This window comes from Aedes albopictus, chromosome 3 (genome assembly GCF_035046485.1).
Source record: "Aedes albopictus strain Foshan chromosome 3, AalbF5, whole genome shotgun sequence".
Lineage (NCBI taxonomy): Eukaryota > Metazoa > Arthropoda > Insecta > Diptera > Culicidae > Aedes > Aedes albopictus.
This window is the reverse complement of record NC_085138.1, coordinates 305,483,768-305,499,411: the sequence shown is the minus strand read 5'-3', so window position 1 is coordinate 305,499,411 and position 15,644 is coordinate 305,483,768. Positions and strand designations below refer to the sequence as shown.

Sequence of the window (15,644 nt, the reverse complement as noted above, 5' to 3'; positions counted from 1 at the left end):
ATTGACCTTCTCACTATACTAAATTTCAGCTCATTACTACAAATCTAGTACTTCACCGATCTGTCCTATTCTCATGACAAAGATTTGATTTAAGTTTCACATGTCTGCCCGAGGTATAAAGCTTGTTTGGGCTGGACGTTTCTTGTTGTCTCCTATAACAGCAATGGTTGCTTTGCTTCATCTTCAATTCAAAATCTCAACAATTCGTTCAACTGGCGCAGAGTTTTATCGCAATGGTAGTATGGGAGATCGTTTGAGTAAAATTTAAAATGCCTTCTTGTTGCGCTCCGGGAGGAGCGATTCCTTCGCGTAGTTGAACAAAGAAAGCAACCCGATCTTCTTCCGGCTGGAGAAGTAGTTTGTCACCACGTCGTTGTCGCTTAGCAGATGCGTCCTCTCGTTGCTCGTCGGAAGGACGTTGTCATTGGCCGAGAGAGACACAAACAGCGCAAATGGCACCAGCCACAAGCACAACGTAAAGTAGGCCATGACCTGAAAGATTGTTAGAACAATGGTGAACGACGGTAATGTTTCCAACAAAGTACCTAAGCATACCTCTGTGAATGGATGGAATTGCTGTTGGAAATAGATGAATGCCAAGTAGTGGTTGACTAGGAGTAGTATCACAGCGCCTAGAAAGCAAGGTGAAAGGAACTTCACGTACGGAAAGTTCTTGAGGATAGCTGCATGCAGGGCCTGTGCTCCCAGGCCGCAGAGTATTAGTGTCCAAGTGAAACGTTCGGTGAAGATGAAAATTATGTACAACAGAACGGAGCCCATTATCATCCAGGTGATGACCTTTTTGGCCATGACCGTGTATTCCTCCACCAGCTCGGCAAGGTAGTACAAGCCAGCAGCTGCAAGTAAACATAAGATTTTTATCATCAGTGTTGGACCGGAGCCAATAACTCCATCAGATTGCCTAGCGGGTGACGTAAAGGAAACTTGGTGTACAAAAGGAAACACCATGTTAATCTACTGTCAAATTATTCGCTCGGCCATCCCCTGGAGGAAAGAGAAGCTCTACAAACCTATGGACACCGTTACGAAGCAGATCTGCACCAGCAGGGAGAAGTAGCTCAGTAGACTGAGGAAAGTCATTCTGCCCTCGATTCGGTCACCGGATACAGTAAATATCTGTACAACTTTGTTACAAAACAGACTACACCTTACACTTACAATCTAACTAAACTGTATCACTTTACGAATTCATTTTCAAGCAAAAATTTAGATTTTCACAATCGTCGTTCTGTTTCGGTTTGTTTCCATCAGTCGTATCCAGAAAAAACTGCGATGTGGAAGGGCAAAAAAAGCGATCACCGCAGACGGACGCAAAACAGTCGCGAATTTTGACATCGAGAAACGTCATTCGTATCGCCCCCTTTGGGAACGGCTCTTATCAGTCACTGCGCCCGTTCGTTCAGCGTCGCGGCGACGCGATCATGACCTTGGAACTCGACATACACGCCTTCGTAGGAATTGGAAATTGACATACCAATCAGATGGTTTTGTTTTGGTTGTGGATTGCGATTGTTGTGATAAGCTTATTCGACAATATCAAAGCAATTTAATTTCTTATTATTTATTGAAAAAATGATATTTAAACGACTTGTAATAGCAACAACAAAGAGGCAGTTTTCGTCAGATATCAAATACGTCCAAGGGCAGTCGCCGGCTCCGAAAATACGCGAATATTTCTACTACATCGATCATGAAGGAATGGTAAGTGTTGAAGGTGATAAGCAACCAGTAGTTCTCAACTTCATTGCATGTGGATCACTCGGTCTCGGATTTGCCGAACATTTCTTAGGAAAGTATGTTTAACTTGTAATTTGTAATTTGTAATTTATTTATTTAGAAAACGGCAGCCTGTTAGTTATTACAACTTTTGCTCAGGTCAAGGAAAGGTGAATCGGACAATTTGACATTAGCAATTAGTGAAGGAAATCAATTAGAACCTATTAGCTATCAATTTAGACAATCTAACAAAATATTATTATTGGAAACCACTCTTGAATGCTGTTAGTGTAGGCTTTTGCTTCAGGGCCAAAGGCAGATGATTCCAGAGTGATGCTCCGCTGATAAGGACACTCTTCCCGCTAGACGTAGTATGATGTGGTAGGACGAAGGAGCGTACTCTAATGTTCGCCCCCGGTTGAAGATGTTGAAGCAGGTACGGCGGTTGTTCACGGAGGTAGCCGCGTCGTAGGAAGCAGCAGACTCGAAGTTTATAGTTGTCCAGGAGGTCCCTTCCCAGAATGGTATGGCGTACCTCTTCCGTGGTATCCCGTTGGCGAAGACCGTAAACAAAGCGTACGGCCGATTTGAAGCTTCGGTGTAGCTGCTGCTTTAGTGCTTCCGTCAATCCCGAGTAGTATACAACATCGCAGTACGTATACAGTGGTACGATGACAGCTTGAACGAGTTTTTTCCGGGTGGCGAGCGACAACACACTTTGAAATCGACGAAAAGTCCGCAGTGTGCTGTAGACCCGTTTCACCACATCGTTGACTTGGTCTGTCCAACATAGTCTCTTGTCCATAGCAAGACCCAGATTGGTAACTTTATCGGAAAGCTGAATGGGTTCTCCACAGAAGACAATATCGTTCTGAGGGATGACATTGCCTTCCCTACTAAACACAATTGCCTGGGTTTTCTTAGGGTTCGGTGTGAGCATATTGTGCCGGGTCCAAGCTTCGATCGATATCAGATCTCGGTTGATGATGTCTACCAGTCTATCAACCTGACTGATAGGGCCAGAAACGTAAATCTGAAGATCATCGGCATAGAGCTGGTATTTGCACTTCAGGACACTCGGTAGACTGTTAATAAACAGGCTGAACAGCATGGCACTCAAACACGATCCTTGGGGTGTTTCATCGATTAGGGGCAGATCCTCTGACGTGGCGTCGCCGTGCTTTACAGTTTGCCTTCGTTGGTTCAAAAACGACGAGATCAAGTCACAGGCCGCCGGGGAAAATCCAAATTCCCGGCTCAGTTTGTCTAAGAGAATTCGATGCTTGACGCAGTTGAAAGCTAACGAGAAATCGACCAAAACCATTATTGTGCAGTGTTGATTGTCGAGATGTTGGTAGATGTTGTGAGTGACTTCTGTAAGTGCGGTGGTGGTGCTATACCCCCGCCTGTAACCGGATTGATGTGCGGCCATTAGATGTGGATTGGAGACGTCTAGATGATAGGATATCTGCGCAAGCAAAATCTTTTCGAGGATTTTCGAGATCGATGGCAGGACACTGATTGGGCGGAAATCTTTAGGGGCTGTTGGATTACCTGATTTTGGAATCGGTGTTACAACAGCTTTTTTCCAGGAAGACGGAAAGGTCTTTTCTGCGATAATGGTGTTGAATATGTGTGTCAGTAGTGGAAGTATGAAGGGGCTCAGCATTTTCACGAAGGAGATTGGGAGATGATCGCTTCCAGTAGCATTTGAACTTATCTCGAACATTCTTCTAGCTACTTCCTCTACGCTGGTGGGTTGAAAATTCAGTTCTTCTTGAACGTGGGCAGGTGCTGTTTCCTGAGTTACCGGAACCGTTGCATTGCGACTGTTTGGAAGTGCTAGATGCCCCTCCGTGAAAAACTGGTTGAGATGATGGGCGTCGAAATTGTTGGATGGTGTGGCTTTCTTTTCGTTGTTGTGTACTCCCTCCCTACGCAAATTACTCCAGAGCTGTTTGGCAGGGAGGTCAGCAGAGAAGTTTCGGTCGGCGTATTGCTTCTTGGCGTTGGTGATCAGAGTCTTTGCGCGATCACGGGCTTGTACGTACTCCCTCCACTGATTGCTATTTCTGGTTCGGTTGGGATTGCGGGCGTATAGCGCATACGCGAGATCTCGTACAGCGATAGCTTGTTCTATGCCTCGAGTTATCCAAGGTGTGCGTTTATCGCGAACTTGAATAACTTGAATAACTTACTTTACTATTACTTTAGAGCTTTTAGTAGAACTTGTTACTTCAGACTCTAGTTTAATTTAAAAACACTTCACTAATACTTTACTTTTGCAAAAGAAAATAAAAAATGAATAACTCTTTTAAAGAAAAACTAGAAAGGACGAGCAAATTCCTTTTAATTCTACTACTGTGCTTATCTTCGGACAGATAGGCCTATTTCGTCTGTGACTTACAGACTTCTTCAGTGTCAAGTGCTCGACTGAAGAAAACCTCGCATTCGTTGTGGTATTTATACTAGGAGTGTATGTGTAGGTACGTGTGTGGGTAAAAGTGTAGGTATAAAAATGTAGGTACAAAATTGTAGGTACATATTTGTAAAAAAGGGGGTGTATCTGCCTGTTAGAAAACAGGGTGTCAATAAGATACCTAAAGCTAGGAAAATTCCTACCGATTTGGTAGGTAGTCAATTGGTGTTTGTTGTGTTATTTTTTTTTTTTTTTTTTTTTTTTTTTTTTTTCTGCCGATTTGGTAGGTAGTCAATTTGTGTTTTGTGTATTGTGTAATGTTTTGTGTGTGTTAGGTAAAAATTTAAACAGCCACGTGTACCCATTGCCCTGATCCTTGTTAAGTAGTTTTTTATTGTTTTGTTTGTAAATTTCTAAACTTTCTGCAACATCAAGTTTCCATGGGTTTGTAATGTGTCGTAAGAGTTTAATATTTGAAGTATTCATAAAATGTCCTTCATTGAAAATATGTTCAGCAACTTTAGATTTAAAATGATGAATGAGTCCCTTGTCTGTGTCTTTGTGTGCTTTTGATACTTCCGTTATGTGTTCTTTGAATCGTGTGTTGAGTGTGCGTTTTGTTTGTCCTATGTATATTTTGTCACAGTGATTACATGTTACTTTGTAAACACCAGATTTTGTTAAGTTGTCCAACGGGTCTTTCGTAGATCCTAAGAGAGTTTGAAGTTGGTTAGCTTTGCTTGTGAAAACTAATTCAAAATCAAACTTTCTGAGAATTGGTCGGAGTTTTTTGGTGTCATTGTTGTAGTTCACAGTTATCCGTTTAAGTGTAGGTTCTGTCCGTGTCAGTGTAGTCAAAGAACGTCTGTATTGTTGTTCTGTCTTTTTGTTGATGATCTGTTGTATTGTTTGTTTTGTGTAACCGTTCAACTGTGCTGTTTCGAAAATGTAATTAAGTTCTTTCGTTTTTCCTGTTTCACTAAGTGGAAGTGTCTGCATTCGGTGTATCATGTGATTGAAGGATGCAATTTTGTGTTGATGTGAGTGATTTGATGAATTTGGAATAGTGCGTTGAGTGTGTGTCGGTTTTCTGTAAATTTCGAAGGAAAGTGTTGATTCTTGTTTTACGATGAGTATGTCCAAAAATGGTAGTTGGTTGTTCTGTTCAATTTCACAAGTGAATTCGATGTTTTTGTGTGCATTATTGATATTGTTCAAGATTTCAGGTAAAAGATGTTTCTTAACAATGCTAAACACGTCGTCAACGTATCTCCACCAGACTTCAGGAAGCTGTTTGTTGTTTTCTAAGCGTTTTTCCAAATTTGCCATAAAAATTTCACTTAAAAATGGAGAAAGTGGATTGCCCATGGGGGCACCATTAAGTTGTTTGTAGGTTTCATTTCTGAACGAAAAATAATTTTCTTCCATACAAAGTTTGGTTAATTTGATGTATGTACGAACTTTCTTAATCCAATCTGAATTTGAATCTTCATATTGGTTCAGAAGCCAATCTTCTAGTAGGTTAATGGCCTCTTTAACTGGAATGCTTGGAAATAGTGATTTAACGTCGAATGAAACTAAAATTTCATCGTCGTTAACGGATAAATTCTGTACTAGTTCTGTGAATTGTTCGGAATTCTTGACAGATCTACTGTGAAATTTTTTAGGCATGTTTTGGAATTCTTGTACTAAATATTTGGCAATTTTGTGTGTAGGTGAACCAATGGCTGAAACAATCTCACGCATTTCATTTCCAGGTTTATGAACTTTGGGAAGTCCTTTTATTCTTGGCAATGAAGGGTTAGATTCTTTCAGGCTTTTAATGACGCTTCCTAAAACTGGTGTAGACTCTTTGAGAGTTTTGTCAACACGTCTTACTAATCCTGGAAGAGGATCAGTACGTTGTTTTCGGTAAGGTCCATTTTGAATCTTGTTATTCATTATTTCATCATAGTCCTCTTTGTTCATGATTACTGTTTTGTTTCCTTTGTCAGCTTTCAGATAGAAAACTGGTTTCTGGTTAAGTTCTTTGATTATTCGTTGTTCTTTCAGGTGTTCTTTGTTCAATTTGTTTTGTTGTGTGTTTTGAATAGTGTTAGCTGTTTGTGTTCTGATTTCTTGAATCTGTGGTGTCTGTAAATTGTTCGTGTTGATAGCTGTTTCAATGTCGATTATGGTTTGTGTTGAATCTGGTTTAGAGTGTACTGCGTAGTTAAGACCTTTGTTGAGAAGGGTCAACTGTTCTTCCGTAAACTGTTCGGAAGAGCGATTGACCACTAACCCAGTTAGTTCTTGTGTTGTGTTTTGTGGTTGTGTAGAAGAACATGTAAACTTCGGATTTTGCATCTTTAATGCTTTAAGTTTTTTATCTAGTAATTTCCTTTTTCTTTCTGATTCACAAAATTCTGCAATTTTCACTTTTGTTATCTGTCCGAAGATAAGCACAGTAGTAGAATTAAAAGGAATTTGCTCGTCCTTTCTAGTTTTTCTTTAAAAGAGTTATTCATTTTTTATTTTCTTTTGCAAAAGTAAAGTATTAGTGAAGTGTTTTTAAATTAAACTAGAGTCTGAAGTAACAAGTTCTACTAAAAGCTCTAAAGTAATAGTAAAGTGAAGATGGCAACCAAGCCAAAGTCAGAGCCGAATAAGTTCATCGAGTTGAAGAAGACCATCGCAGGATTACACAAGGATATCGCGTTTCTCAAGAAGTGTATAGAGTACAGGCTTACTCCCGTAAGTCACAAGGTAAAAGTTAAAACAGCCACAAACCCCAACATAGTAAAGACACTTGAACAAACACTCATCAAAGAAAGCATCAAAAAACTACACAGCAAGATCAACATGAAAACTTTGGAATGTTATTCTCTCCATTTAAAATTAGCGAAAGATTATCCTGAATCTTTCCCTAATTTTCTAACAAAAGTGAAAGTTGCAGAATTTTGTGAATCAGAAAGAAAAAGGAAATTACTAGATAAAAAACTTAAAGCATTAAAGATGCAAAATCCGAAGTTTACATGTTCTTCTACACAACCACAAAACACAACACAAGAACTAACTGGGTTAGTGGTCAATCGCTCTTCCGAACAGTTTACGGAAGAACAGTTGACCCTTCTCAACAAAGGTCTTAACTACGCAGTACACTCTAAACCAGATTCAACACAAACCATAATCGACATTGAAACAGCTATCAACACGAACAATTTACAGACACCACAGATTCAAGAAATCAGAACACAAACAGCTAACACTATTCAAAACACACAACAAAACAAATTGAACAAAGAACACCTGAAAGAACAACGAATAATCAAAGAACTTAACCAGAAACCAGTTTTCTATCTGAAAGCTGACAAAGGAAACAAAACAGTAATCATGAACAAAGAGGACTATGATGAAATAATGAATAACAAGATTCAAAATGGACCTTACCGAAAACAACGTACTGATCCTCTTCCAGGATTAGTAAGACGTGTTGACAAAACTCTCAAAGAGTCTACACCAGTTTTAGGAAGCGTCATTAAAAGCCTGAAAGAATCTAACCCTTCATTGCCAAGAATAAAAGGACTTCCCAAAGTTCATAAACCTGGAAATGAAATGCGTGAGATTGTTTCAGCCATTGGTTCACCTACACACAAAATTGCCAAATATTTAGTACAAGAATTCCAAAACATGCCTAAAAAATTTCACAGTAGATCTGTCAAGAATTCCGAACAATTCACAGAACTAGTACAGAATTTATCCGTTAACGACGATGAAATTTTAGTTTCATTCGACGTTAAATCACTATTTCCAAGCATTCCAGTTAAAGAGGCCATTAACCTACTAGAAGATTGGCTTCTGAACCAATATGAAGATTCAAATTCAGATTGGATTAAGAAAGTTCGTACATACATCAAATTAACCAAACTTTGTATGGAAGAAAATTATTTTTCGTTCAGAAATGAAACCTACAAACAACTTAATGGTGCCCCCATGGGCAATCCACTTTCTCCATTTTTAAGTGAAATTTTTATGGCAAATTTGGAAAAACGCTTAGAAAACAACAAACAGCTTCCTGAAGTCTGGTGGAGATACGTTGACGACGTGTTTAGCATTGTTAAGAAACATGTTGTTTTTGACTTTGATCATTGCAATTACGAAGTTTTGAATGCTGCCATTTCGCAAACAAATTGGATGGAAATACTAAACCAGGATTCTTTGGACGGTGCTGTGGACAGATTTTATGACGAACTAGACTCAATTTTCCGGCAACATGTACCCTTACGACGAAAATCGCAGCTGCCTAGGAATAAACAACCATGGTGGAACGGTGAACTAAGAAATTTGCGGAACAGGTTAAGGAAAGCTCGCAGGAAATATTTTCGATTGAGAAGTGATGATCGGAAAGCACAGGTGCGCGACTTAGAATGCCAATTCAATTCTCTGAACGCAGCTCGCTTTCAATCATACATTTCCCGACTCGAGAGTAATATGAAGGATGACCCGAAGCATTTTTGGAAATATCTGCGCAGCCGCACTTCGAATCACGGGATTCCTGAAATTGTCAACTATCGTGGAGTAACATCATCAACGTTGGTCGAGTCCGCAAGCTTATTCTCGTCTTTCTTTCGAAGCGTGTTAAGTAATAACTCACCACCTTTGTCTGAAACGTACTTGAACAGACTGCCGACTTTCGATCTCAACCTTCCTACCACTGTCTTTACGGAACGTGCCGTCTTCGCAAAGCTACGTGATGTGGACAACTCCAAGGGACCAGGATCCGATGGGCTGCCGCCGTCTTTTATCAAGGAATGCGCTACTTCTTTAGCTCTCCCTGCATCGGTTCTTTTCAACCGTTCACTGGCAGAAACCATTTTTCCGTTGAAGTGGAAGGAGGCGTTAATCACACCCATTCACAAAGCCGGGAATGTGCACGATGTCCAAAATTATAGAGGGATCTCCATTTTGAGCTGTTTTCCTAAGGTTTTCGAGAGCATGGTGTTAGATTTTCTGTACCCAGCGGTACAGAACATTATTGCCGTGGAGCAGCATGGCTTCGTCAAACAACGTTCTACAACTACAAATCTGATGAATTATGTGTCGATGATAATCGAAAACCTTGACAAACGCCAACAAATTGACGCAGTGTACGTGGATTTCTCGAAGGCTTTCGACCAAGTTCCCCACCAACTGGCAATAGAAAAACTCAGAAGGTTTGGGTTTCCCGATTGGATGACCAGCTGGATCGCTTCATACCTCAACAACCGCTTTGCATCTGTAAAACTTGGGACAGTGAAATCGAAACCGTTTTTGATTACTTCAGGCGTGCCCCAGGGTAGCCATCTCGGCCCTCTTCTTTTCGTGCTTTTTGTGAACGATCTGTGTAGCGAACTGGATTCCTTCAAAACAATGTACGCCGACGACTTGAAAATCTTTCGCATCATTTCATCTCTAGTGGACTGCTGTGCGTTGCAGACGGACATCGAACGTGTTTTGGATTGGTGTGATAGGAACGGAATGGAAGTGAATGTGCAGAAATGCAGCACCATAACATTCGCACGCATTCGGTCGCCGATTACGTTCGGGTATACAATGAAGGACTGTACCTTGAACAAAGTCTCCCTCATCAAAGATCTTGGTATCCTGCTGGATAGCAAACTTCGTTTCACTGAGCATATTTCCTCTGTTATTGCCAAGGCATATGCTGTACTGGGGATTGTAAAACGCAACACTCGCGAATTCAACGACGTTTACTGCCTCAAAACGCTGTACATCTCTCTGGTTCGCAGCATCCTCGAGTATGGTGTGGTGGTGTGGTGTCCTTACCATGCAGTGCATATCGATCGCATAGAACGGGTGCAAAGGGCGTTTCTAAGATTTGCGCTCCGTGGGCTACCGTGGCAAAACCGTCTTCATCTACCAGCGTACGAGCACCGCTGTGCGCTGATCAGACTTCCAACACTGAGGGATAGAAGAACGTTATTGCAGAGGCTATTTATCTTCGATTTGCTTGAAAGCAACATTGACTGTCCTGAGCTACTATCGCGACTACGTCTCAACGCACCAGAGAGAGTTACTCGGAGGATGGAATTTTTCCGGCAACCCCTGCAGCGGACGCAGTACGGTCAAAACAATCCACTGAATGTTTGTTGTCAATTGTTTAATGTTGTTTACTATCTATATGACTTTAGCCTAAGTAGAAATGTTTTTAAATCAAGAATTAGTAATTAAGTTTTAGTCTGTGCGACATAAAAATCGAAGACTGTAGATAAATAAATAAATTACTTTGTTATTACAATGGCAAAATAAAATAACATCTTTTACCTGAAATCTTGAACAATATCAATAATGCACACAAAAACATCGAATTCACTTGTGAAATTGAACAGAACAACCAACTACCATTTTTGGACATACTCATCGTAAAACAAGAATCAACACTTTCCTTCGAAATTTACAGAAAACCGACACACACTCAACGCACTATTCCAAATTCATCAAATCACTCACATCAACACAAAATTGCATCCTTCAATCACATGATACACCGAATGCAGACACTTCCACTTAGTGAAACAGGAAAAACGAAAGAACTTAATTACATTTTCGAAACAGCACAGTTGAACGGTTACACAAAACAAACAATACAACAGATCATCAACAAAAAGACAGAACAACAATACAGACGTTCTTTGACTACACTGACACGGACAGAACCTACACTTAAACGGATAACTGTGAACTACAACAATGACACCAAAAAACTCCGACCAATTCTCAGAAAGTTTGATTTTGAATTAGTTTTCACAAGCAAAGCTAACCAACTTCAAACTCTCTTAGGATCTACGAAAGACCCGTTGGACAACTTAACAAAATCTGGTGTTTACAAAGTAACATGTAATCACTGTGACAAAATATACATAGGACAAACAAAACGCACACTCAACACACGATTCAAAGAACACATAACGGAAGTATCAAAAGCACACAAAGACACAGACAAGGGACTCATTCATCATTTTAAATCTAAAGTTGCTGAACATATTTTCAATGAAGGACATTTTATGAATACTTCAAATATTAAACTCTTACGACACATTACAAACCCATGGAAACTTGATGTTGCAGAAAGTTTAGAAATTTACAAACAAAACAATAAAAAACTACTTAACAAGGATCAGGGCAATGGGTACACGTGGCTGTTTAAATTTTTACCTAACACACACAAAACATTACACAATACACAAAACACAAATTGACTACCTACCAAATCGGCAGAAAAAAAAAAAAAAAAAAAATAACACAACAAACACCAATTGACTACCTACCAAATCGGTAGGAATTTTCCTAGCTTTAGGTATCTTATTGACACCCTGTTTTTGTTGAAGCATCGAAGCAATCGGTGCAAATTTGAATTTGGCAACATCATGCCGTTGCTATGTATTTACCATAGCAACCATAGCTGTAGCACATAGAGCTGTAATAAAGAATTTTTCATTAGTAGTTCAACCATTAACTGGACCACACGTGTTCATTTCATTTTCTCCCGGAAAAAGTCTCTTCCTTGCGGCCGAATCTCCAATAGGTTATTGGCCCAGCCGGAGGTTCCAGATCCAGAAAATTCAAGCGTGGACGTTTGCTGTTTTTTCCCGACGGAATGGAGTGGGCGAAAATCGTGAAATTGAACAATTCGAACTACCAATCATGGTCGTTCTCCGTGAAGGCGTTGCTGCGAAGGGAGCAGCTCTGGAGGCACGTGGAGCCGGGTACCCCGCCGGTACCGTTGACGGACGCTTGGACGGAAAGCGACGAGAGGACGCTGGCCACGATTCACTTGATGGTGGATGAGAGCCAGTACGGGCTGATTCGTGACAAGACGACGGCGAAAGACACGTGGGCGGCTCTGAAGGAACATCACGAGAGGACCACGTTGGGGCAACGGGTGACCCTCCTCCGTCAGATCACGAACCAGAACTACAAGGTAGGTGATAACATGGAGGCCTATCTCGCCGAAATAGAGAAGCAGTATGCACGTCTCGAAAATTCCGGATTCGAGATGCAAGAGTGCCTGAAGGTAGCGCTGATACTGCGGGGACTTCCGGAATCATTCAATCCGCTGACGACGGCGTTGGAAGCACGCAACGAAAATGAGCTAACCCTGGAGCTCGTTAAGGTGAAGCTGCTGGACGAAGCGGATAAGCTCCGGAAACGGTCCGGTTCCGACGAACAAGTGCTGCGAACGGGCGGAGCAAGTGCATCGCAGAAAAGCGTGGTGTGCTATCACTGCGGCAAGCCCGGACATCGGAAGCGAAATTGCAAGGCGTTTTTGGCGGAGAGCGGCGGCAAGATGGATCAGAAGCGAGAAAAGGCCAAGGCCAAAACAGTGCGCGAAAACGACGCAAAGTCGTTCACGTTTATGGTGCGGTCCGATAAGCAAGATTCGAGTGCGTGGGTGATCGATTCGGGCGCGACGTCCCATTTAGCGAAAAATCGCAGTTCTTTTACGCGTCTCGATGAAACTGTGCGTCCGATGATGTCGACCGCCGACGGTAAAGTGCTGCACACGGCAGGTGTCGGTGACTGTGAAATCGAGTGCGTGGACGGTCGTAATGAAAAAGTGTCGATTACGCTAACCGGTGTGATTTTTGCCCCGGGACTTGAAGGCAATTTGATTTCCGTACCGAAGCTCGCGGAGAAAGGTGTGCGTGCAGAATTCGATGCGGACCAGTGTCGATTGGTGTACAACGGGTCGGTGATTGCGACGGCAGATCGCACCAGTGGATTGTACCGACTGAACGTGGCTGAAAAATCGTTACAAGTGAGTGATAAGCAGCACAACGGCGATTGTCTGCACACGTGGCATCGAAGGCTCGGCCACCGAGATCCGGATGTGATTGGCGATATTGAGCGGCGGACTTTAGCTACCGGAATGAAGATCAAACCCTGTGGCATCCTGAAGACCTGTGAGTGCTGCGTTGAAGGAAAGATGGCTCGGCCGGCGTTTCCACAGGCAGCCGAGAAGAAGTCGAAAGCGGTGCTGGATATCGTGCACAGCGATGTATGCGGTCCTATGACAACATCACCGGGCGGGTGCCGATATTATATGACGATGATTGATGATCACAGCCGCTACACGGTCGTCTATTTCCTGAAGGAGAAGTCCGAGGTCGCCGACAAAATCCGTGAGTATGTGAGGTTCACCGAAACGCAATTCGGGAGGAAGCCGAAGGTCATCCGTTCCGACCGGGGTGGCGAGTACACCAGCAAAGCTTTGCGCAAGTTCTACGCAGAGGAAGGAATCAAGGCTGAATTCACCGCTGGGTACGCTCCACAGCAAAACGGCGTGGCTGAAAGGAGAAACAGAACGTTAAACGAAATGGGACTGTGTATGCTGTTGGATGCTGGCTTACCTCGTCGTTTTTGGGCAGAGGCTGTGAACACAGCGGCGTACATCCAGAATCGGTTGCCATCATCAGCGATCGGATCGACTCCGTACGAGATCTGGTTCGGTGTGAAACCGGATTTGCAGCACCTGAAGGTATTCGGTTGCAGCGCCTACGTGTGGATCCCGCCACAGAAGAGGAAGAAGTTTGAAGAGAAGGCAACCAAAATGACCTTCGTTGGATACGCGTCCGACAGCAAAGCCTACCGTTTGCTGAACACTTCTACAGGCCAGGTAGTCATCAGCCGTGACGTGCGATTCCTAGAGCTCGACGAAAAAGGTAAAAGCGTGAAAGATGGCACCGTTCGTGACCTACCAGGTGAGTGCTACAACGACGATGAACAGGTTGCAGTTCGATTGTACGATTGTGGACAAACTGGCGAGCAAGTTTCCCACGACGATTCCCAAGACGAGGAAGAATTTTTCGGATTCGAAAACGACGACGATGGCAGTTTCATCGAGGCAGTACCAAGGCAGGAGGAGCAAGCTGTCGTTCCAGTTGCTCGGGATAATCTGCGGCGTTCACAGAGGACGAACTTTGGCGTTCCACCAGCGAGATACGACGGCACGATTGGGCTGGCCGTGAGCGAGTGCGCAGAACCAGGTACGTATCGAGAAGCGATTGCGAGCCCGGAAAGCGAGAAGTGGAAAGCTGCCATGGACGAGGAGATGGCATCTCTTCGTGATAACGACACGTGGACCCTCACTAAAGCACCCCAACAACGCAACGTGATTGGATGTAAGTGGGTGTACAAGTGTAAACTGGACGAAACTGGGAAGACCGTGCGATACAAGGCCAGGTTGGTCGCACAGGGTTTTTCCCAAAAGTACGGAACGGATTACGATCAGGTGTTCGCACCGGTGGTGAAGCAAATCACGTTTCGTACCGTGCTAACAATTGCAAGCAAGCAGCGAATGATCGTCAAGCACATCGACATCAAGACCGCGTACCTGTATGGCGTGCTGCAGGAGGAGATTTTCATGAAGCAGCCTCCGGGGTACTCGAATGGTGATCCGTCTACCGTGTGCCGCTTGAAGCGGAGTCTCTACGGGCTCAAGCAGGCTGCGCGGGTATGGAACCAGCGGATTGATGCAGCATTGAAAGGCATGGGGTTTCATCAGTCATCGGCTGACCCGTGTCTCTACTTGCGAATCGTGGACGGCGTGTGCACGTACATTTTGATCTACGTGGACGATATCGTTGTGGTGTGCAGAACGAAGCAGGAATATCGGAAGCTGGCGGAGTCTCTGAGCAAGTCCTTCAAGATAGCAGAGCTGGGGGATTTGACATTCTTCCTGGGGATCAACGTTCAACGAGATGAGGACCGATTCACGTTGAGTCAGAAGTCGTACGTGCAGAAGATTTTGTCGCGGTTCAACATGGAGAACTGCAAAGCATCTCGTGTTCCGATGGCCAGTGGATTTGTACAACAAAAGGAGGAGGATAGTGACTCGTTGGCAGATGGACAACAGTACCAAAGTCTGATCGGTGCTTTGTTGTACATCGCTGTCAACACGCGCCCGGATATTGCGATCTCGACCTCTATTCTCGGGCGGCGCGTTACGAAACCAACAACAGCGGATTGGAACGAAGCAAAGCGGGTTCTACGTTACCTGAAAGGAACAGCAAACTACGAGCTGCGTCTGGGTGCTGATAGCAACCTTCAAGTGGAGTGCTTCGTCGATGCGGACTGGGCTGGTGAAGTCGACGATAGGAAGTCCAACACTGGCTATATTTTCAAGTTCGGCGGAGGACTCATCGGCTGGGGAAGCAGGAAGCAAACATGCGTGTCCCTATCGAGCACTGAAGCCGAGTACATCGCGATGGCGGAATGCCTACAGGAACTGCAGTGGCTGCGACGACTGTTGGGTGATTTGGGCATCCGTCTAGCGTTGCCCATAGTGGTCAATGAAGACAACCAGAGCTGCATTGCACTAACCGCGGCGGACAGGACGTCTCGAAAGTCGAAACACATCGACACCAAGTACTGTTTCGTTAAGGATCTGGTAGCAGCTGGTATCGTCTTCATTCGGTATTGTCCCACGGAACAGATGGAAGCGGATCTC

General features: G+C 43.4%; 2 protein-coding genes across 2 annotated transcripts in view; both read right to left on the bottom strand.

Moving 5' to 3' along the window:
• The window catches only part of LOC134284091 (uncharacterized), a 225,861-nt gene extending 219,322 nt beyond the window's left edge, over nucleotides 1-6,539 (bottom strand). Inside the window, exon 1 of the mRNA XM_062842375.1 lies at nucleotides 3,974-6,539. Within this exon, the coding sequence (XP_062698359.1) occupies nucleotides 4,448-6,502 (2,055 nt within the window). The 5' untranslated portion in view covers nucleotides 6,503-6,539 and the 3' untranslated portion in view covers nucleotides 3,974-4,447. The remainder of the gene's footprint in view (nucleotides 1-3,973) is intronic.
• Nucleotides 73-1,285, bottom strand: LOC109418498 (protein TEX261). The gene is made up of 3 exons (XM_019692700.3): nucleotides 1,032-1,285; nucleotides 556-857; nucleotides 73-492 (listed from the first exon to the last, which is right to left on the bottom strand). Exons 1-3 carry the CDS (start codon nucleotides 1,099-1,101, stop codon nucleotides 265-267), a joined length of 600 nt encoding a protein of 199 aa, XP_019548245.2. The 5' UTR covers nucleotides 1,102-1,285; the 3' UTR covers nucleotides 73-264.
• Nucleotides 6,540-15,644: the final 9,105 nt, after the last annotated feature.